This window comes from Gobius niger, assembly GCF_951799975.1.
Source record: "Gobius niger genome assembly, chromosome: 18".
Taxonomy (NCBI): domain Eukaryota; kingdom Metazoa; phylum Chordata; class Actinopteri; order Gobiiformes; family Gobiidae; genus Gobius; species Gobius niger.
This window is the reverse complement of record NC_136869.1, coordinates 14,851,385-14,867,138: the sequence shown is the minus strand read 5'-3', so window position 1 is coordinate 14,867,138 and position 15,754 is coordinate 14,851,385. Positions and strand designations below refer to the sequence as shown.

At 41.5% G+C, this 15,754-nt stretch overlaps 2 protein-coding genes across 2 annotated transcripts in view; one reads left to right on the top strand and one right to left on the bottom strand.

The window, feature by feature from the left end:
* Window positions 1–654: 654 nt before the first annotated feature.
* Window positions 655–8,641, bottom strand: pcyt1ba (phosphate cytidylyltransferase 1B, choline a). Its single transcript, XM_079575829.1, has 8 exons — window positions 8,447–8,641; window positions 6,078–6,177; window positions 5,765–5,881; window positions 5,312–5,463; window positions 5,080–5,158; window positions 3,420–3,562; window positions 3,163–3,351; window positions 655–1,998 (listed from the first exon to the last, which is right to left on the bottom strand). The coding sequence occupies exons 1-8, from the start codon at window positions 8,483–8,485 to the stop codon at window positions 1,774–1,776; spliced, it is 1,044 nt and encodes a 347-aa protein (XP_079431955.1). The 5' UTR covers window positions 8,486–8,641; the 3' UTR covers window positions 655–1,773.
* Window positions 8,642–10,402: 1,761 nt separating this feature from the next.
* pola1 (polymerase (DNA directed), alpha 1) overlaps window positions 10,403–15,754 on the top strand; it is a 46,716-nt gene continuing 41,364 nt past the window's right edge. The window contains exons 1-22 of the mRNA XM_079575843.1: window positions 10,403–10,561; window positions 11,109–11,236; window positions 11,315–11,411; window positions 11,504–11,581; window positions 11,671–11,786; window positions 11,875–11,937; window positions 12,028–12,123; window positions 12,194–12,323; window positions 12,394–12,556; window positions 12,620–12,774; window positions 12,852–12,964; window positions 13,037–13,150; window positions 13,230–13,304; window positions 13,457–13,595; window positions 13,668–13,822; window positions 13,899–13,983; window positions 14,052–14,113; window positions 14,236–14,325; window positions 14,435–14,551; window positions 14,639–14,814; window positions 14,889–15,018; window positions 15,137–15,256. Coding sequence (XP_079431969.1) covers window positions 10,513–10,561; window positions 11,109–11,236; window positions 11,315–11,411; window positions 11,504–11,581; window positions 11,671–11,786; window positions 11,875–11,937; window positions 12,028–12,123; window positions 12,194–12,323; window positions 12,394–12,556; window positions 12,620–12,774; window positions 12,852–12,964; window positions 13,037–13,150; window positions 13,230–13,304; window positions 13,457–13,595; window positions 13,668–13,822; window positions 13,899–13,983; window positions 14,052–14,113; window positions 14,236–14,325; window positions 14,435–14,551; window positions 14,639–14,814; window positions 14,889–15,018; window positions 15,137–15,256 — 2,451 coding nt within the window. The 5' untranslated portion in view covers window positions 10,403–10,512. The remainder of the gene's footprint in view (window positions 10,562–11,108; window positions 11,237–11,314; window positions 11,412–11,503; window positions 11,582–11,670; window positions 11,787–11,874; window positions 11,938–12,027; window positions 12,124–12,193; window positions 12,324–12,393; window positions 12,557–12,619; window positions 12,775–12,851; window positions 12,965–13,036; window positions 13,151–13,229; window positions 13,305–13,456; window positions 13,596–13,667; window positions 13,823–13,898; window positions 13,984–14,051; window positions 14,114–14,235; window positions 14,326–14,434; window positions 14,552–14,638; window positions 14,815–14,888; window positions 15,019–15,136; window positions 15,257–15,754) is intronic.

The window sequence follows — 15,754 nt, the reverse complement described above, 5'->3', positions numbered from 1 at the left end:
TGACCATATTAGTCCAGTGCTCCGGTCTCTGCACTCAGAGAATAGAATTTAAAACAGCTCTGCTTGTGTACAAGTCTTTTCATGGTTTAGCACCAAAGTACATCTCTGACATGTTGAACCATCTCTGGCCCTGAGAACTTCAGGGAGGGGTCTCCTGGTGGTTCCCAGAGTCAATAATAAACACGGTGAGGCTGCGTTTCAGTTTCATGCAGCTAAAATCTGGAACAGTCTTCAAGAGGATGTGACATGTTCAAATCCCGGCTGAAAACAGTTCCTTTTACCTGTGCACATGACAACTGAAAGTGTTTTATCTGCACACTTACTGTAATTGATGAATTTTTATGTTGATGTTTTAATGATTTTCTCTGCTTTCTTGTAATTTTATCCAACTGTGAAGCACTTTGAATTGCCTTGTGTATGAATTGTACTTTACAAATAAACTTGCCTTGCCCTACTCGTCAAGCTCACGTGGAATAAAACCTTTGAAAAGGGGAGAGAAGCTGGTAGTAGTTCCTGCGCAGCTGGTTGGATAAAGACCCCACATGTTTTCATACTTCATCTACTGTAGCTGACACATTTATAAAATATGTTTGGAAAATATGAATCTGGCAACAAATCACGTTATGTTACACAGTTTTGTTTTATTTATGTATCAAGCCATTTACATCAAAGTTTACAGAATAAAAAAGTCACACATTCCCAAGTTTTTACATATAGTGCAGATATATTATAGTGCGTAGAAGCCTCTACATTGCATTGTAGTTATTTTTCTTATTGCAGTAGTAGCAGAAAAGTCTATTATGGCCAAACGTGGGTCAAAAAAAGAAGAAGCAATGTACAGTGAGTTACGGACCCAGCAGTTTACCCGATGAGCTTCAATTATTGTAAATATGAACTATTTCAAGTATTGTCACTTTCCTGGAAAAGAGATGAGAAGAGGGATGCACCAGGTTTGACTGACAGCTGACATCTTAAAGTGAGAGCGACATTGAAAAAGTCATGGCTTTTCAACAGGATCGTCCGACTGTTTCTATTACTAAGTTACAAAGAAGTGGCATTGGTGGGTCTCTAAGTGGCTACACATGACAGGTCAGTGTTTTACAGTATGCGACAAAAAAGAGGGCGATTTCTTCTTCGTGATCTTGGTGCAAAACCCTCCAGTGTACATTCAAAAAGGTGTTTCATATTTACTACTATCAACAATCAGCTGCAGGCAATACTGTCTCCTAATCCAAGGCTTTTGAGACTACAGATACACAGATTCGAACCACTTTTTTTTTCATTCATTCATTCAAGAAAGTGTCTAAAATATTGTTGTTTTACAGTTCAAAAGAATTGGCCATTCCCGGTACACAACAGCAGATTTACTCCGTTTAGCTTTATCCTGGATGGTGTACGACTGGTGAACTTTATCTATTTATAATGTATGCTTATAATGTATTTAAGTTTAGTAATTTTCTGTTTTTTATTTAATTTAATCTGGCAGAAGGTGAAACACTTGATGAAGTCATATTTGGTGTGTAAAGTTTGAAAACCCCTGTCCTACTGTTTTTGTTTACATTTTTCTTTTTTACTCTCCCCCAGTCCAGTTGTTCGAACAATGCAGCACAACCTTGTTTACTTATTGCCTAGCACGATGATGCATCAAGCATGTTTTTTGTTTTTTTGAGAGAAATAATCCCGTTTCTCTGCGACTTTGCCCACATCTGTCCTCTTTGCAGCCGGGTCACTGTGAGGTATCAGTGAGTTTGTGTACAAAATACTGCAGTCCGTCTACTTCTCATCCTCGTCGCCTTCGCTCATGCTGCTTATGGAGGCCGATGCGCCCTTGGGAGACGTAGGGGGCGACGGTCGCGCGCTATGCCAGCGTGTGGGAGGGGACGGGGGGGAGGGAGAGCGCAGGGGGGACAGTTCACGTGGAGGACTGTTGCACGGAGACTCCCTGGGAGACAAGGCGTAGGACAGCATTCGTCCACTGCGCTCCTGAAAGACCTGTTTCTGTGGAAGAATAGGACGTAGTATAATGGTTACTGTTCGCGATTAATGGAGATTTCAAAAAGAACAAACTTTATTATTAGTATAGCTTCTCAGTCTGAGATTATTGTGAAGCATCTAAGTCAGTGATCTCTAACCAGAAACTGATGAGTCAACTTTTAGACGCAATTTATTTTTGTTAATAATCTGCCAACCTTTGGGGTAATAAATGAGGAGCAGAAACAAAAGTAATTTCAACTTAATTATGGATTAACTGTCTATAGAAAAGTTATGCACTGACAGGGCAGCTGCTCAGTGCACTTTGTCCTGTTTGTTCTTGACCTGAAACAAATGCTACTTTTTATGAGGCTCCTGTAGGTGAAGCGAGTTAAGAAAATATGGGCATTGGGTTGTTTTTGGTATGACGCGCTTCAAGGGGTCAGTGGCAGGCCATCATGATAAACATATTGATGGTATACATATTGCCAAACTCTAAATCCACAACTTAGGATAGAAATCTCCAACAAGGAGCTCAAGAGCAACCAGAAGCTCTCCAGTTCTTTCCAAGTTGCTCCCCAGAGGCTTTCTACATATGCTTGATATATCGCATTTTAGATTTTCTTTGTGTAACACAATCATACAGAAACATTAATAAGGTAACATCTAAAGAGGAAAGTGAAGTTAAAGTTTAAATAATATCATCTTTGCTACAAACTCTGAAGGGTGAACTCCATCTAAGTCGCCGACACAAGTGTATGTTAAGTAAAAATAGCTCCCAGTGTGAAAAAACATTGAAAACTGAGTTATGGCAAATAGGCTCATAGAAAACTGAACAGAGGGTATGCAGTTGGTGTCACAGCAGGTGCATCAAAAGCTAAATGCTCTACATATTAAAAAAGCTCCGGACAATGGGTGACAGGGCGTTCCAGGTGGCTGCTCCTAAACTGTGGAACGCCCTACCACCACACCTGAGGGCCCCACAGTCTCTGGAGACTTTCAGAAGAGGACTCAAGACTTTTCTGTTCCCTTATTAACATTTTAACTTCAACTTTTGTGTGCTTTTATTATGCTTTTATTATTTCATTATTGTCAGTTTTTACTTGTGCTGTAGCACTTTGAGATTCCATGTAAAGTGCTTTACAAATTAAAGGTATTATATTAGTATCCCGACAATACTCGACTACACACCCACGTTCCATCAGGCCCAAAGAGCTCGAGGAAGTTTCCGATGAATTCCCTGGATTTCTCTTCCCATTTCTGAATGAGGTCGGCGCTTTTCTCCTCCACGCGATAAACAAAGTGTTTGCTCTTCTCCTCCACTGTGCGCACCTTCTCCTTCATACGGTCCACCTGGTTCTGCAGCTTGTATTTCTTTTCCTGTTCAATCAGACCAAAGACAACCTGTTGAGCGTGTTCGATGTACTACGTTACACACCATGTCTTACGTTGATGTAGCTGACGTTGAGCTCTTTTGCCGTGTATCCGCGCTGCAAGTTGCGTCGTGCGTAAACATCATAGTCTCTCACGATTCTGGTGATTATGTCAGAGGTTGAGATGCCCTCTGTCCGCTGTGTCGGCACGAACATACCTGGTCCACAGTAACAGACACTATCAGCACATCTTTCATTTCATTTCCGGAATGAAGTGCCCCTCTTTACGCTCTAAATAAAAATACATTTGCAGTTAAGCCAGTGACTGTACAACGGGTCAAATGATCAAGGTCTAAAACAGGGGTAGGCAGGTTTGCTTGCTGGAGGGACGATTTTCTTCATTGTCAAAAGACCGAGGGCTAAACCTCCCAATTGTTGCCCAAAGTGAAGCATCACTTTCTACAAATGCCCGTTGTACATCATATATAACTTAAGTGGGTGTTCTGCTTAGAAATGTAAAGGAATTGACTGTATGTTTCACATTTTTGAGTACCTCGCTCTTACCCTGCCTTAACCATTATCTCCACTTCGGCTTTACCCAAAACTAACCGCGTTTTTGCACATTTTTGTTGCGTTTTCGTATTTTTTGTTGTGTTTTCGGGTTTTTTTTTGTTGCATTTTGTCATTTTCATCAAGTTTTAATCGCTCTTTTGTTGCTTCTTTGATGCTTTTTTTGGACACTTTATTTGGTGCATTTTGGCACTTTTTTGTGGCTTTTTTCGCTGCTGTTTTGTCGATTTGTTGCCCTGCATTTTTATTGCGTTTTTATCCTCGTTTTCGTTGCTATTTTGACTCTTTTTTTCAAGAAACTTTTAGATTTGGGTAAAGCCAAACTGGAGAAAATGTGCTCAGCTCAGGTGAGATTAGAGGTTAGATTTTAGGCCCGAGCCCGAGCCCGAGCCCGGCCCAAACGGGACGATATCATGCAAGAGAGTCGGGTTCGGGTCGGGTTTTCATTATTTCTTTATTTTTTTTTTATCTCGAATAAGATACACGCATCACCTTTTTAGTTTCATTAATACGAAATCTGATCATAATCTTCTTTAAAATGGACGAATAGTTTACTACTCTTGTGGAAAGACATAAACTTTAGTAACAACTGTTATTAAGCAGCACGAGCAGAGCATGCAGTGCACACGTGAACGTGGCCCCGCCCCCGCCCGCAGCATCAATCTCACAAATATGATTGCGCGCTTCAGTCAGGTCTGACTCTGCAGCACTCCACGCACGGGCTGTCCGGTCTGGTCTTCTGCTGACCTTTTGGGCAGAGCTGCGGTGCATGTGTGCGCGAGCCCGTCCCACCCTCCCCCACCCCCGCCGCGAGGCGCCGCGCTTCTGGCAGCAAAAAAATAAAAATTATAACGTCGGGTTTATTTCGGGCTCGTGTCTACATTTCACGATAATTGGTGAGGCTCGGGTCGGGTCGGGCTGAATTTTTTGGGCCCGATCTAATCTCTAGGTGAGATTAACAGGCCTTTGATCTCTGATTTGTGTCAAGTTTTTTCTCAACATCATCTTGGCCCAGAGCTTCTATACTGGAGGGCCGGATTTGGCCCGCGGGCCTGATGTTGCCTCCCCCTGGTCTATAAGAACATACAGTAAATCTTCTCAAATCAAAATATTTGTTCAGAATTTCATATTAAAATGAGCGTATTATACTGTAAACTTTTCTAACCTGCCTCCTTGATGTGTTTATAAACGTCCTCACTTCCTGCAGAGGAGTATGGGATATCGTCGTGGGCCACGAAATCGATCTGACAACGACATACAGATGTGTCGAGAGACATGTTCAGACCAAGATGCTAAATCACATTGCTGAAATATCTGCAAAGCATTGCTGAAATATCTGACAAAGCACATTCGACATAATTGAAAGTGGTTTAAATGCCACTGATGAATGAGCGCACCTTATGCTGCTCCAGAAAGTCCGGTGTGAGAGTCCAGGGAGCGTCCCGTAGAATTTCGTCCACGTAGCGGCAGTGTCTCAGGGCCTCGTATCGTTCGGCCTCGGTCATGACGGTGAAACCCTTGTATTTGTGAGTCAGCTCATCACTGCACACTGTCACAAACAGATTGTAAGGGATATTTTTACTCAAAATTAAGACAACGTGTATGTAAAGTGCAAAATGTTTACGATTAACAAAAATGTTCAGACTTAACACTAGTCTTAAAAGCCATAAAAACCATAAAAGCATAAGAACGTGGCATGAAACTTTATTGTAGTCAGGCTGTGAGCAAATACATGCTGTGTCCTTTCTTAACATTCATCTTCTTCTAAAGTTTTCAGAAAGTCGATTTTTGCCTAAGTAATCTAGTGTGCTAAAGCATCGATAACATTTAGAGCAGTTCTTAATCTGTACCTCCTACGATGAGGTAGGTGTTTGGAAAGAGGTTCTTGGCTTGCATGAGTGCGCGGGCATGTCCAGCGTGGAACAGGTCAAAGATGCCGTCCGCATAAACCCTCACAGGCCGGTCCACTGATAACACACAGCAATAAAAACTGTTTAGCTTTCAAAAAGATAAGCACGGGCGAGATTGAGGAAGTAAAGCAGTTGCAAATGTTCTGTAGGGCTGATGCTGCAGCTACACTGGGAGAGTTCAAGTTGAATCTTGAACTATGTGAGCTGAATGGAAATGTGATAAATTGCCCATGTCCGTTGTGTAGACAGATACCTGGGGTGCCTTTGCGTGCTTGTGCGATTGTGAGTTTCTCATGAGGAGCTTGACAATCGCAGCTATTGTCGTCTGTGAAGATGGCAGGTTCTGTCAGTGTCTGAAACAGAAATCAAGATAAAAAAACAGAACAATGTCAATTGTAGGACTTTGCTGGTCTTTATAATGGAAATAATCAATCATGATTCGTCATCAGTTATCTGCTTGGTGCTTTTTTATCACTGGAAACGTAAGATCTTCATCATGGATATTCTTAAGCTGTTATCTGTACTTGGTAGTTTAAATGTTGTCCATGAAGCTTTGTCTGCCACTATTGCTGCTGAGAAAAGATCATTAGTTGCTGACAATGCATCTTGGATGAGAGGCGAAGGGTCTGCAACACTTACAGTAGCAAGTACAGATGACTTTTCTAATGAATAAGCTAAGATTTATTTTTAAACATCTATCTCATGAACCATAGTAAAAGCAATAGCCTATTTATTGTTAATATTAAAAATAAAAGAGAAACAAAAATCAAGCTGATCATTGATTGCCATATTGCCCTGCCCTACAAAACACTTCGGTTGAGGTGACTAAAACAAGCCCAGCCCCCTTGAATATTAGCATCCATTACAATATTGACCACAGCAGCACTGCCCCTCAGCGGGACATAGAGACAAACAGAGCTGCACTCAGGCCTATCGATCCGTGAGTCTGTGGAGGCATTTACTTCTGTGGGAAGCAGGAGCATTGACATGGGCAGGGAAAGGGGGGAAAATATTGATCTGCCGCCAAAGTCTTTCAAAAAACAATTGGAAAAAGCAAAATTGGGCAATGTAAATATTAGCAATGCAAAAAAAATAATGAAAAAGTTATTTGCTATGTCAAAAATGTAAACAACAAATCACATTCAGTGGACAAAATAAAGACGGTTGATGAAATGACAGACAAACGGCCATAGTAACATTTGTTTGATAAGCTGGATTGGTGTAGTATCTGTTGACAGCTTATTCACCGAATCTCACCAACAACAGTGAATCTCAAAAGGATCACAGCTCAAAACCTGTGGGAGTCTGTGATGGAAAAACTGATGGAATACAAGTCTCTGTAGAAAAGCCTGTGACATCAAAATTAAAACCTAGGACTAGTCCTAACGAGTACGAGGTTTTAATGAATCGTGTCATTACTTTTTGCTGACAAGATAAGTTGTCAGCCAGTTAATGACTTATTTCCTTGTCTTTTTTAAGGAGCTACTCGTATTCAAAAGACAAAGGTTCTTGAGCCGTCCTCTGTACTCTGTAGTTGAAATGTTGACTCAACTACTGATCATATTTGTTATTTTAAAGCCATACTGGAGGCATGTCACACTTTGATTACAATAAAATATGGTAACTTATCTCTATCGTTGTTGTTATTGGTGATAATAACTAACTAGTTAGTTATGCTATGACTACAGGTGCCAAAACATGAGGTTCAAATACAGTCTAAAGTCCCATGTTTGTGTGAAGTCGATTGTTAGGAGCATTTATGGTACTGCATGTTTGTTTATAGGCCTTTGAGTTTTACAACAATTTACCAGCTCTTGTGACCTACAGTTTAATATGCACATGCAAATTAACATAGCTACATTCATTCATCTTTAGTCTAAATAGTGGCAATTATTAAAAATAGAGTAGCTATAGCTATACCAAGACCATATTTAAAGAAAATATGTTAAAAAGCACAAAGTCTGCATAGGCTACGATTTAACAAAGACAGATAGGCTATCATACATATTTAATAGAATGATCCTCCATTTAGCCACAAGGACATGGTGTGCCAAAGCAGCCTCCTCAACACCCATGATTTTTGAATGAATATTTGTAGCCTATTCTCCAGATTAGCTACCAGTCCTGCATCCCAAACAAAAACATGGAACAGATGGTAAGGCTTAAACGAACTGGACTCACGTACAGTGACCAAGGACACATGCGTTGAGCGCTCAGCAAAGCCCATTCTGGCAAAGGCAAAGAACATCTGGCTTAAGGGGATTAAATAGACAGACAAAAACTACCGACCATTGCACAGCTATGACTGTAAAGACATAGACACATTTTCACGGTGGCCTATAGATACACTGCCTTAGTGTAGGCTAATAAACCTAATCCTTGCTTTCTAAATTAACTTATGATTGTGCTTTTTGGTGGATTTTCAGGAAAACACACCTCTTGGACTGCTTAAAAGTGAAATGCACACACATAGACTGCCCACTCAGCATTCTGTGCACCCCACTGGCTATAGTATGGGGAGATGTGTTTCGTAACAGGGGAGCACTGCCTCTTTTGTCTCCCTCTCTCCTTGGCAAAAACAAACCAAACACAAAGACAAAGCACAGTATGAATCGTCCCTACCGTCCGGGGATGGGGGCAGGTGTGCTCGAGCTCCTCCATTATTCCCCAAAATGTCTGGGTTGTGGTTGCGGTGGCTGTATTTTGTGACTCAGCAACATCAGTGAGACGATGGCTCTCTCCTCCACATCACTGACTCCTTCTCCTTCCTCCCGAGCATCCCCGCCTACTCTGCACTGGCTGTCTCTCATCCTTTACTGACTTCAAAGAGGTCAGCGTCAAGAGGATGTCTCACTCTGCACGTAATGGTGTTATTCAACAAAAAAGAGACATAGGCTGACTATGAAAACAATAATAACTATAGACACCTTTGTTAAACATCAGGGAGCCTAACCGAATATTGTGTGAATAGACTGTTGGTGACTTGGAAAAACAAACAAAAAGATTTCAGACAAAGAGAGTGGTTGTCTGCGTGAAGGATCTTTGCGCATCTCTGGTTGGACCATAGACTGGTTGGACCCTGCTGATGCACACTCACCATGGAGACGGGAGGGGAGAGGATGGACCAATCGGAGCCCGGATAAAGAAACAACAGCATGAATGCAGCGCTGTGATTGGCGGATCGAACCAAGCGCCATCCATCGCACACACAATACCGTTGTTTTCAACAGCAGAACACTTTTCCAGGCAACAACTTTGGTAAAATCACATAATTAGCCTATTACAGATTAACAACCAAAATGTGTAGCTGTGAACCTCGGAAGCTTAAGATTTTAAAATGCAACCAATTCTTTATTTCTAAAACGAAAATAAAGTGATTGTAATTTTAGGTTCACAAAGCCATTTCTCCCATAGCCTACAACTTTTTTTCTTTTCTTTCTTGGTGATGTGATTTGCCTTGAAATATGGGCTATGTGGACTAACATTTAGGCCAGACTTTTGTACAACCAAATGGATAAACAATAAAAAATAAACTTACCCTGAAAGATCCTTTTCTGCAACAAAAAGGCGCCACAGCACAACAGGGGTGAGTTCTGCTTCGCCTTTGCTTTACCATGTTCTTATCAAGTGAATTGCATAAAAAAAATTAAAAAAAATCCCCCTCAGCGCCTAACCTATGTTGTCAGTGCACAACACGAGGGTCTGTGTTGTGGGCAAAAGCAACAGAGCGACAAAAACGCCTGTCCCGTCTGGTCAAAGGATGCGTCACGTGATCGTACGTCGCGACAGCTGTGGGGCACCGCGCGCCTAACTACGCCAATAACACAATGACATTCTCAAGAACAGAGAATAGGCTGCTCACAGGTTAAAAGGGTTGTTTACTTAGAATATAAATAAGTTAGGCCATCTCAGGTTGAAACTATTGTGAGAAAAAAAAGCACATTTCAAGATCCTTCAGTGCTTGCATTGTTGTGAGAAGCGCTCGTGTCTGTGCGTGGCCTCAATCTGGGACAGGAGTCTTTTGTCTCATCATTGCCATGAAAACAATCTCCGACTGAGCCCTCGTTTGTAAACCCTTAAACAGGCCTCTGACATTGCTGTTACATAAGAGCAGTTGTGTGAAGCCCCGTGTGATGTTTGTTGTTGTTTTCATTGCCATTTCAAAAAGCAGCGTCTTGTCTCGCGCGTAAACATGATCAATATATGAGGCAGCACTGCCCTCTAGCGGTCACCAGAGTGAGCTTCCTCAACTCTTTACTATTTTTCATTGTACATCAGTTTAATGTTGTAACAGATAGGCCTCTTGGAGTTGAGGGGGTGGGTTGTAAACAGATTGAAATGGGACAAACATAATCTAAAAAAAAAAAAAAAAGTATGAACTAAAGAAGTAATGCACAAATAAATCTTAGACCAAGAGGATTATGCATTTACTTTACAAAGGTTGTTTAGATTTGATTATATATCACTGACTTGTCACTGTTATTATTTCTTTGTGGTCCCATGCTTTGTATTATTTACTTATCATCGTGATGAAATGATTGGCTGCGTGATGATGATGTCACTTCCGGCATATGACTTTTCCCGGGAAGACGATTTGGCGCGGATCAGGCTGCGGTGTTGACTTTTGTTTCTGGCTACCCGGGGTCTAAACTTGTCAAAGTGTTAAAGGATCAGGGGGATAGAAAGCGATGGCCCCGGTTTCAAACCCCGACAAAGATATGGATGTGCCGGATGGCGGTGAGTCTGTGAGCCTTGTTAGCTAACAGTGGCTGTTTGGTACAGGCACAGCGTGAAAGCTAACGCTGCTACATAATAGCAAGCCGTCAGTGACACACTAAGGATGAAAACATGTCACTTTTGTCTTTTGAGTTAAAAGGAAAACAGTCATTGCATCAAATAAAGCTAAAAGTCTGTTTTGATCGACTACAGCCAAGGTAGCTCTGTTTCTGTGTGAAATTGTGCATTCATGTTTTCTGTCTGTCAAAGCTAAACATAATCAGGACTTGATATTGACACTAGTCACAGATTTATGTTATAGCTAATAACTGACTCTCTTTAGCCACTCTGGCCCATTGAGTTTGATCAATATCAGGAACATTTAAATATATATATATGTTGTGCACCTGTTTTAGGCTCAGTTAAAGCATGTTTTTAACTTTCCTTGCTAGTTATACATATTAATTAACCCACATATATCCATGAATCTCGTAAGCAACTGTATCCCATGCATTTCTCACTCTGCATCTAAATAAACCGTGATAAACTGTGGTGCATGTCTTTACAGATGACGGAGGCGACACCGGTGGACTGGCCAGATCTCGCTCCAGACGTGAAAAGCGAGAGAAGGTCGGGAGGAAGTCGGCTTTGGAGCAACTGAAGAAGGCCAAAAAAGGAGAGAAAATCAAATATGAGGTGAGTATGGAGGTAGGAAGCAGCAAGCCGTGTATAGTTGGTCTGTAGTTGACACTGACTGCATCACTTTGTTGACAGGTGGAGGAATTTACCAGTGTTTATGAAGAAGTGGATGAGGAAGAATACTCCAAAATGGTGCGAGACAGACAGGAGGATGACTGGATTATTGACGATGGTAAGTCCGTCACCAAAAAGTGTTTGATCAAATGATGCTGTTGGGGTAGTTATTATTATCATATATTATTATTATGTATTATTCTTACTCAGACGGAACAGGATATGTGGAGGATGGAAGAGAAATTTTTGATGATGATCTGAATGAAGACGATACGGAAGCTAACAAAGGTACATGCAGTATAGTATATGGTCCTTGCCTTTGTTGTGTAACGCACTGTATTGTAAACAAATAGTAATGCTGTTGTGTGCCGCATCAGGTAAAGCAGGAGCAAAGGGAGCAGCGTCGAAGAAAAATGTAAAGAAAGCTGCTGTATCCAAGCCGAACAGCATCAAAAGTCTCTTCATGAACAGCAATGTGAAGAAGCCTGCAGAGGTATATTCTTCTTCTGTTAAAGTCCTGTTGTTTTAATATTCTCATATGTTTTTGTTATGTTTTGCTAATGCTGTTGTGTGTATTGCAGAAAGATGTAGACCTGTCCAAAGACGACCTTTTAGGGGATATTTTGCAGGATCTTCACTCAAAGGTTGGTAAAGATGAAACGTATTGAAACAAAAGGCACCGTGAACTTCTGTCTTTTACTCATGAATCAAATCTTTCCTTTTGTTTTCATTAGAAATCATCTGTTCTGACGCCGCCTCCTGTCGTTACCTTGAAAAAGAAGAAAGCTCTTGGATCACCCATGAATCCATTCTCTGTAAAATCTCCAAAGGTTAGTTGATAGTTTTCCCCTCCACAAATATTGTAGTAGAATATAGTAAATCAAAAATATTTTCTCTCAGGAATTACCTTCGGGACCAAAGGCTAAAGTGATTCGCCCTCCACCGCCTGACTCGCCTCCACCTGCTCCTGCTCCTGCCCCGCCTCGAACCGTGGACAGGGCCAGACCTAAAGTGGAGGAACCTGAAGAGGGTATTTACACAGTCTGAGAACTATGACAAGATTTGAGTATCGTTCTTTCAAACACCGTCTAACTCTGCAGTAAACGATGCAATGGCACTCGATGAAGTTGACTTTGACGAGCCGATGGATGTCGTTGACGATGCAGAGAAACCAGTGGTGAAAGAAGAGCCTGAAGTGACGGCTCCTGCTCCAACTTCAATAAAAGTCCAGCCCAAAGAAGAGCCTCAAGATCCTGCTCTTTTGTACGTAGCATGTATATTCAACTAACCACTCTTGTGTTTATTGTAAGGCTTATTATTCATCAGGAATCTGGAAAGCACGTGGGGACAAGATGATGAGTCTGCACCAGTTGATGTACAGGTCGATTCCAGCCAGCTCCCCCTGGTGGAGGGACCAGAGGGAGAGATGGTCTTCAGATTCTACTGGCTCGATGCTTTCGAAGACTCTTACAGTCAACCAGGTCAGATCAAGTAGAAATGTTTTCTATTAAAGTCCAGCTGCAAGTTACTGTAATCTGTTAAACTTTCCCTGGTTTAGGTGTGGTTTACCTGTTTGGGAAAGTGTGGATCGAATCGGCAAAATGTCACGTCAGCTGCTGCGTCACAGTCAAGAATATCGAGCGGACCATGTACCTGCTGCCCCGCGAATTTGTAAGTTCTGTCTATGTAAAAAAAGACCTACTTCAAAATTCTTGGTGGCTGTGACTGTGCTTTGTATTGTAGAAAGTGAATCCTAAGACCGGCGAGGCCTCAGACACATCAGTCGGGATGATGGACGTTTACCAAGAGTTTAATGATCTGTCGGAGAAGTTTAAGATCATGAAATTCAAGTCCAAGGTCTGTTTTGAGTCTCCGTCTTATGGTAACTTCACAACCAATTGTAGCCATAAAAATCTGTTTGATCCTTGTTTTACAGAAAGTAGAGAAACATTATGCTTTTGAAATTCCTGACGTGCCTACCCAGTGCGAGTACTTAGAAATACGCTACTCTGTAAGTACTGTCGTAAATATATAGGCGCATTGAGTTGCCTTGTGTACGAAATGTGCGGTATAAATAAAGTTGCCTTGCCTATATATTATACAAATGTTTTGGCTCCTGCTATTGAAGAAAGGCTTTTGTTAAATGAGGAATTTCTGCTCCAGGCTGAGTATCCACCACTGCCAGTAGACCTGAAGGGGGCGACGTTTTCCCATGTTTTTGGAACCAACACGTCAAGTTTGGAGCATTTTCTTCTGAGCCGGAAGATTAAAGGACCATGCTGGCTGGATATTAAGACTCCCCGTACGTACGCTGTGATAGTATCTGTTTCTTTGCTTCAGATAAAGGCACATAACCCCTCCTCTGTCTGTGCAGAGCTGATGAGCCACCCCGTGAGCTGGTCTAAAGTGGAGGCTCTGGCCCTCAGGACTGATCTCATTTCTGTGGTTCGAGACTTGGCTCCTCCTCCGGTCACCGTTATGTCTATCAGCCTCAAAACTGTCCAGAATCCCAAAACGCACCAAAACGAGGTCAGAACTTTACAAAAAACAGGCCTGAACGTAAATAAATGCTTCATAACTAACGCCCTCTGTTGTTGCTTTCCAGATTGTTTCTCTCGCTGCACTTATTCACCACCAGTTTCATATGGATAAAGCGCCTCCTCAGCCTCCGTACCAAACACACATCTGCGGTTTGTACTTTAAACATGGATAATTAAAAATGTTTCACCCATATAAAGTACGTTATCTGTGTTTACAGTGATCACAAAGCCCACGGACTGTATTTTCCCGTATGACTTCAAAGAGGCTGTGAGAAAGAAGGTATGCATTTTATTTTTCACCTTAACCTAAATGTGCAAATTATTATTGTCTGGGTATAAGTATTTGTGCATGAGTTGGTATTGATAAAAACATGTCTTGCTTTTCTTTTCTTTTTTTTAAAGAACGGCAAGGTGGAAATAGCTGCTACAGAGCGCACGCTGCTTGGATTTTTCTTGGCAAAGATGCACAAAATAGATCCTGATGTCCTTGTCGTGAGTAGACGTCCAAATCAGAGCCGTACTTTAACCCTCCATATTTCAACACAGTAGGGTTTAAACGGAGGCATATCAAACTGTAATTCCCTTAATTTCACACTTTTAGGGGCATGACATCTTTGGCTTTGACCTTGAAGTGTTGCTCCAAAGGATTAATGTGTGTAAGGTGCCACACTGGTCCAAGATCGGACGTTTGAGGAGAACCAACATGCCCAAGTTGGGGGTAAACTGAAACTTAACATTTGTGGGCTTTTGTTTTGTTCATTTTGGAGATCATTTCACTTCAATGTATTTCTCTTGTCCATTTCAGGGTCGTAGTAGTTTTGCAGAGAAGAATGCCACCTGTGGGCGTCTGGTCTGCGATGTGGAGATCTCGGCCAAAGAGCTGATTCGCTGTAAAAGTTACCACCTGACGGAGCTGGTGGCACATGTGCTCAAGACGGAAAGACCCACTGTCCCACAGGAAAACATCAAGAACCTTTACAAGTGTGTGTTTGTGTAAATGTTTAATTGTTCCTTGGGTCCATGTCGTCATATTGTATTGTTTTGTTTTATGGCAGTGACTCTCCTCACCTGCTCTACCTGTTGGAGTTGACGTGGACCGATGCGAAGCTGATTCTCCAGATGATGTGTGAACTCAATGTCCTGCCTCTGGCTCTGCAGATCACCAACATTGCTGGCAATGTCATGGTAACGTACAATTACATCTACAGTATATTAGTAGTAGTTTACAACATGCAGAAATTATGATTGATGCAGTATATTGATCCATTAAAACCTATTTTATCAATGTGACTTTGTGTTTCAGTCTCGAACACTGATGGGAGGTCGGTCTGAGAGAAATGAGTTCTTGTTGCTTCATGCTTTCAATGAAAAGAACTACATTGTTCCTGACAAGCCCTCCTTCAGGAAAGTCCAGCAAGAACAGGTGTGTTCAGCTTATCCAGATTATATAAATTAACTATAAATAATTACACACTACTACACATTTGTAAAGCACATACTTGCATCAAAGTTTTAAGCACAATTGTTCATCCAGTGATTTATAAGCAACAAAAATGGGGGTGAACGACTGCTCAGGCCATGAATGCGTTTACTAGGGCTGCACAATTCAACCCCTTAACCCCCGCCTTAACTGAGCTTTTTCTCCGGCTTTACCCAAATCTAAAAGCTTCTCAACTGGAGCTTCAAGCCTCGTTTGAATGATAGAAAGACCTATAACTGATTTAAGTTTCTTCCTTGTTTTTGTCAGCACGTTTTAGTCTTTTTTTTTTTCTTTTTTCTTTTTTTTCAATTGAAATAACTGTAATTATCCCAGAGGGACCATTTCAAAGGACAGAAGTAGAACATTCATTCATCAAGCACATGCAGTAGAACATAAAGTCACAGATTGAGGACCTCTGCATCCGACTGAAACGCTTTGAAT

Excerpts from the sequence above, each read along its gene's own strand:
- pcyt1ba (XM_079575829.1), bottom strand. The coding sequence starts at position 8,485 with ATGGAGGAGCTCGAGCACACCTGCCCCCATCCCCGGACG. Across the intron at positions 5,464-5,764 it reads CACCTACCTCATCGTAGGAG|TGTGCAGTGATGAGCTGACT; the intron begins GTACAGATTAAG and ends TGTTTGTGACAG. Across the intron at positions 1,999-3,162 it reads TTGGGCCTGATGGAACGTGG|AAACAGGTCTTTCAGGAGCG; the intron begins GTGTGTAGTCGA and ends ATTCTTCCACAG.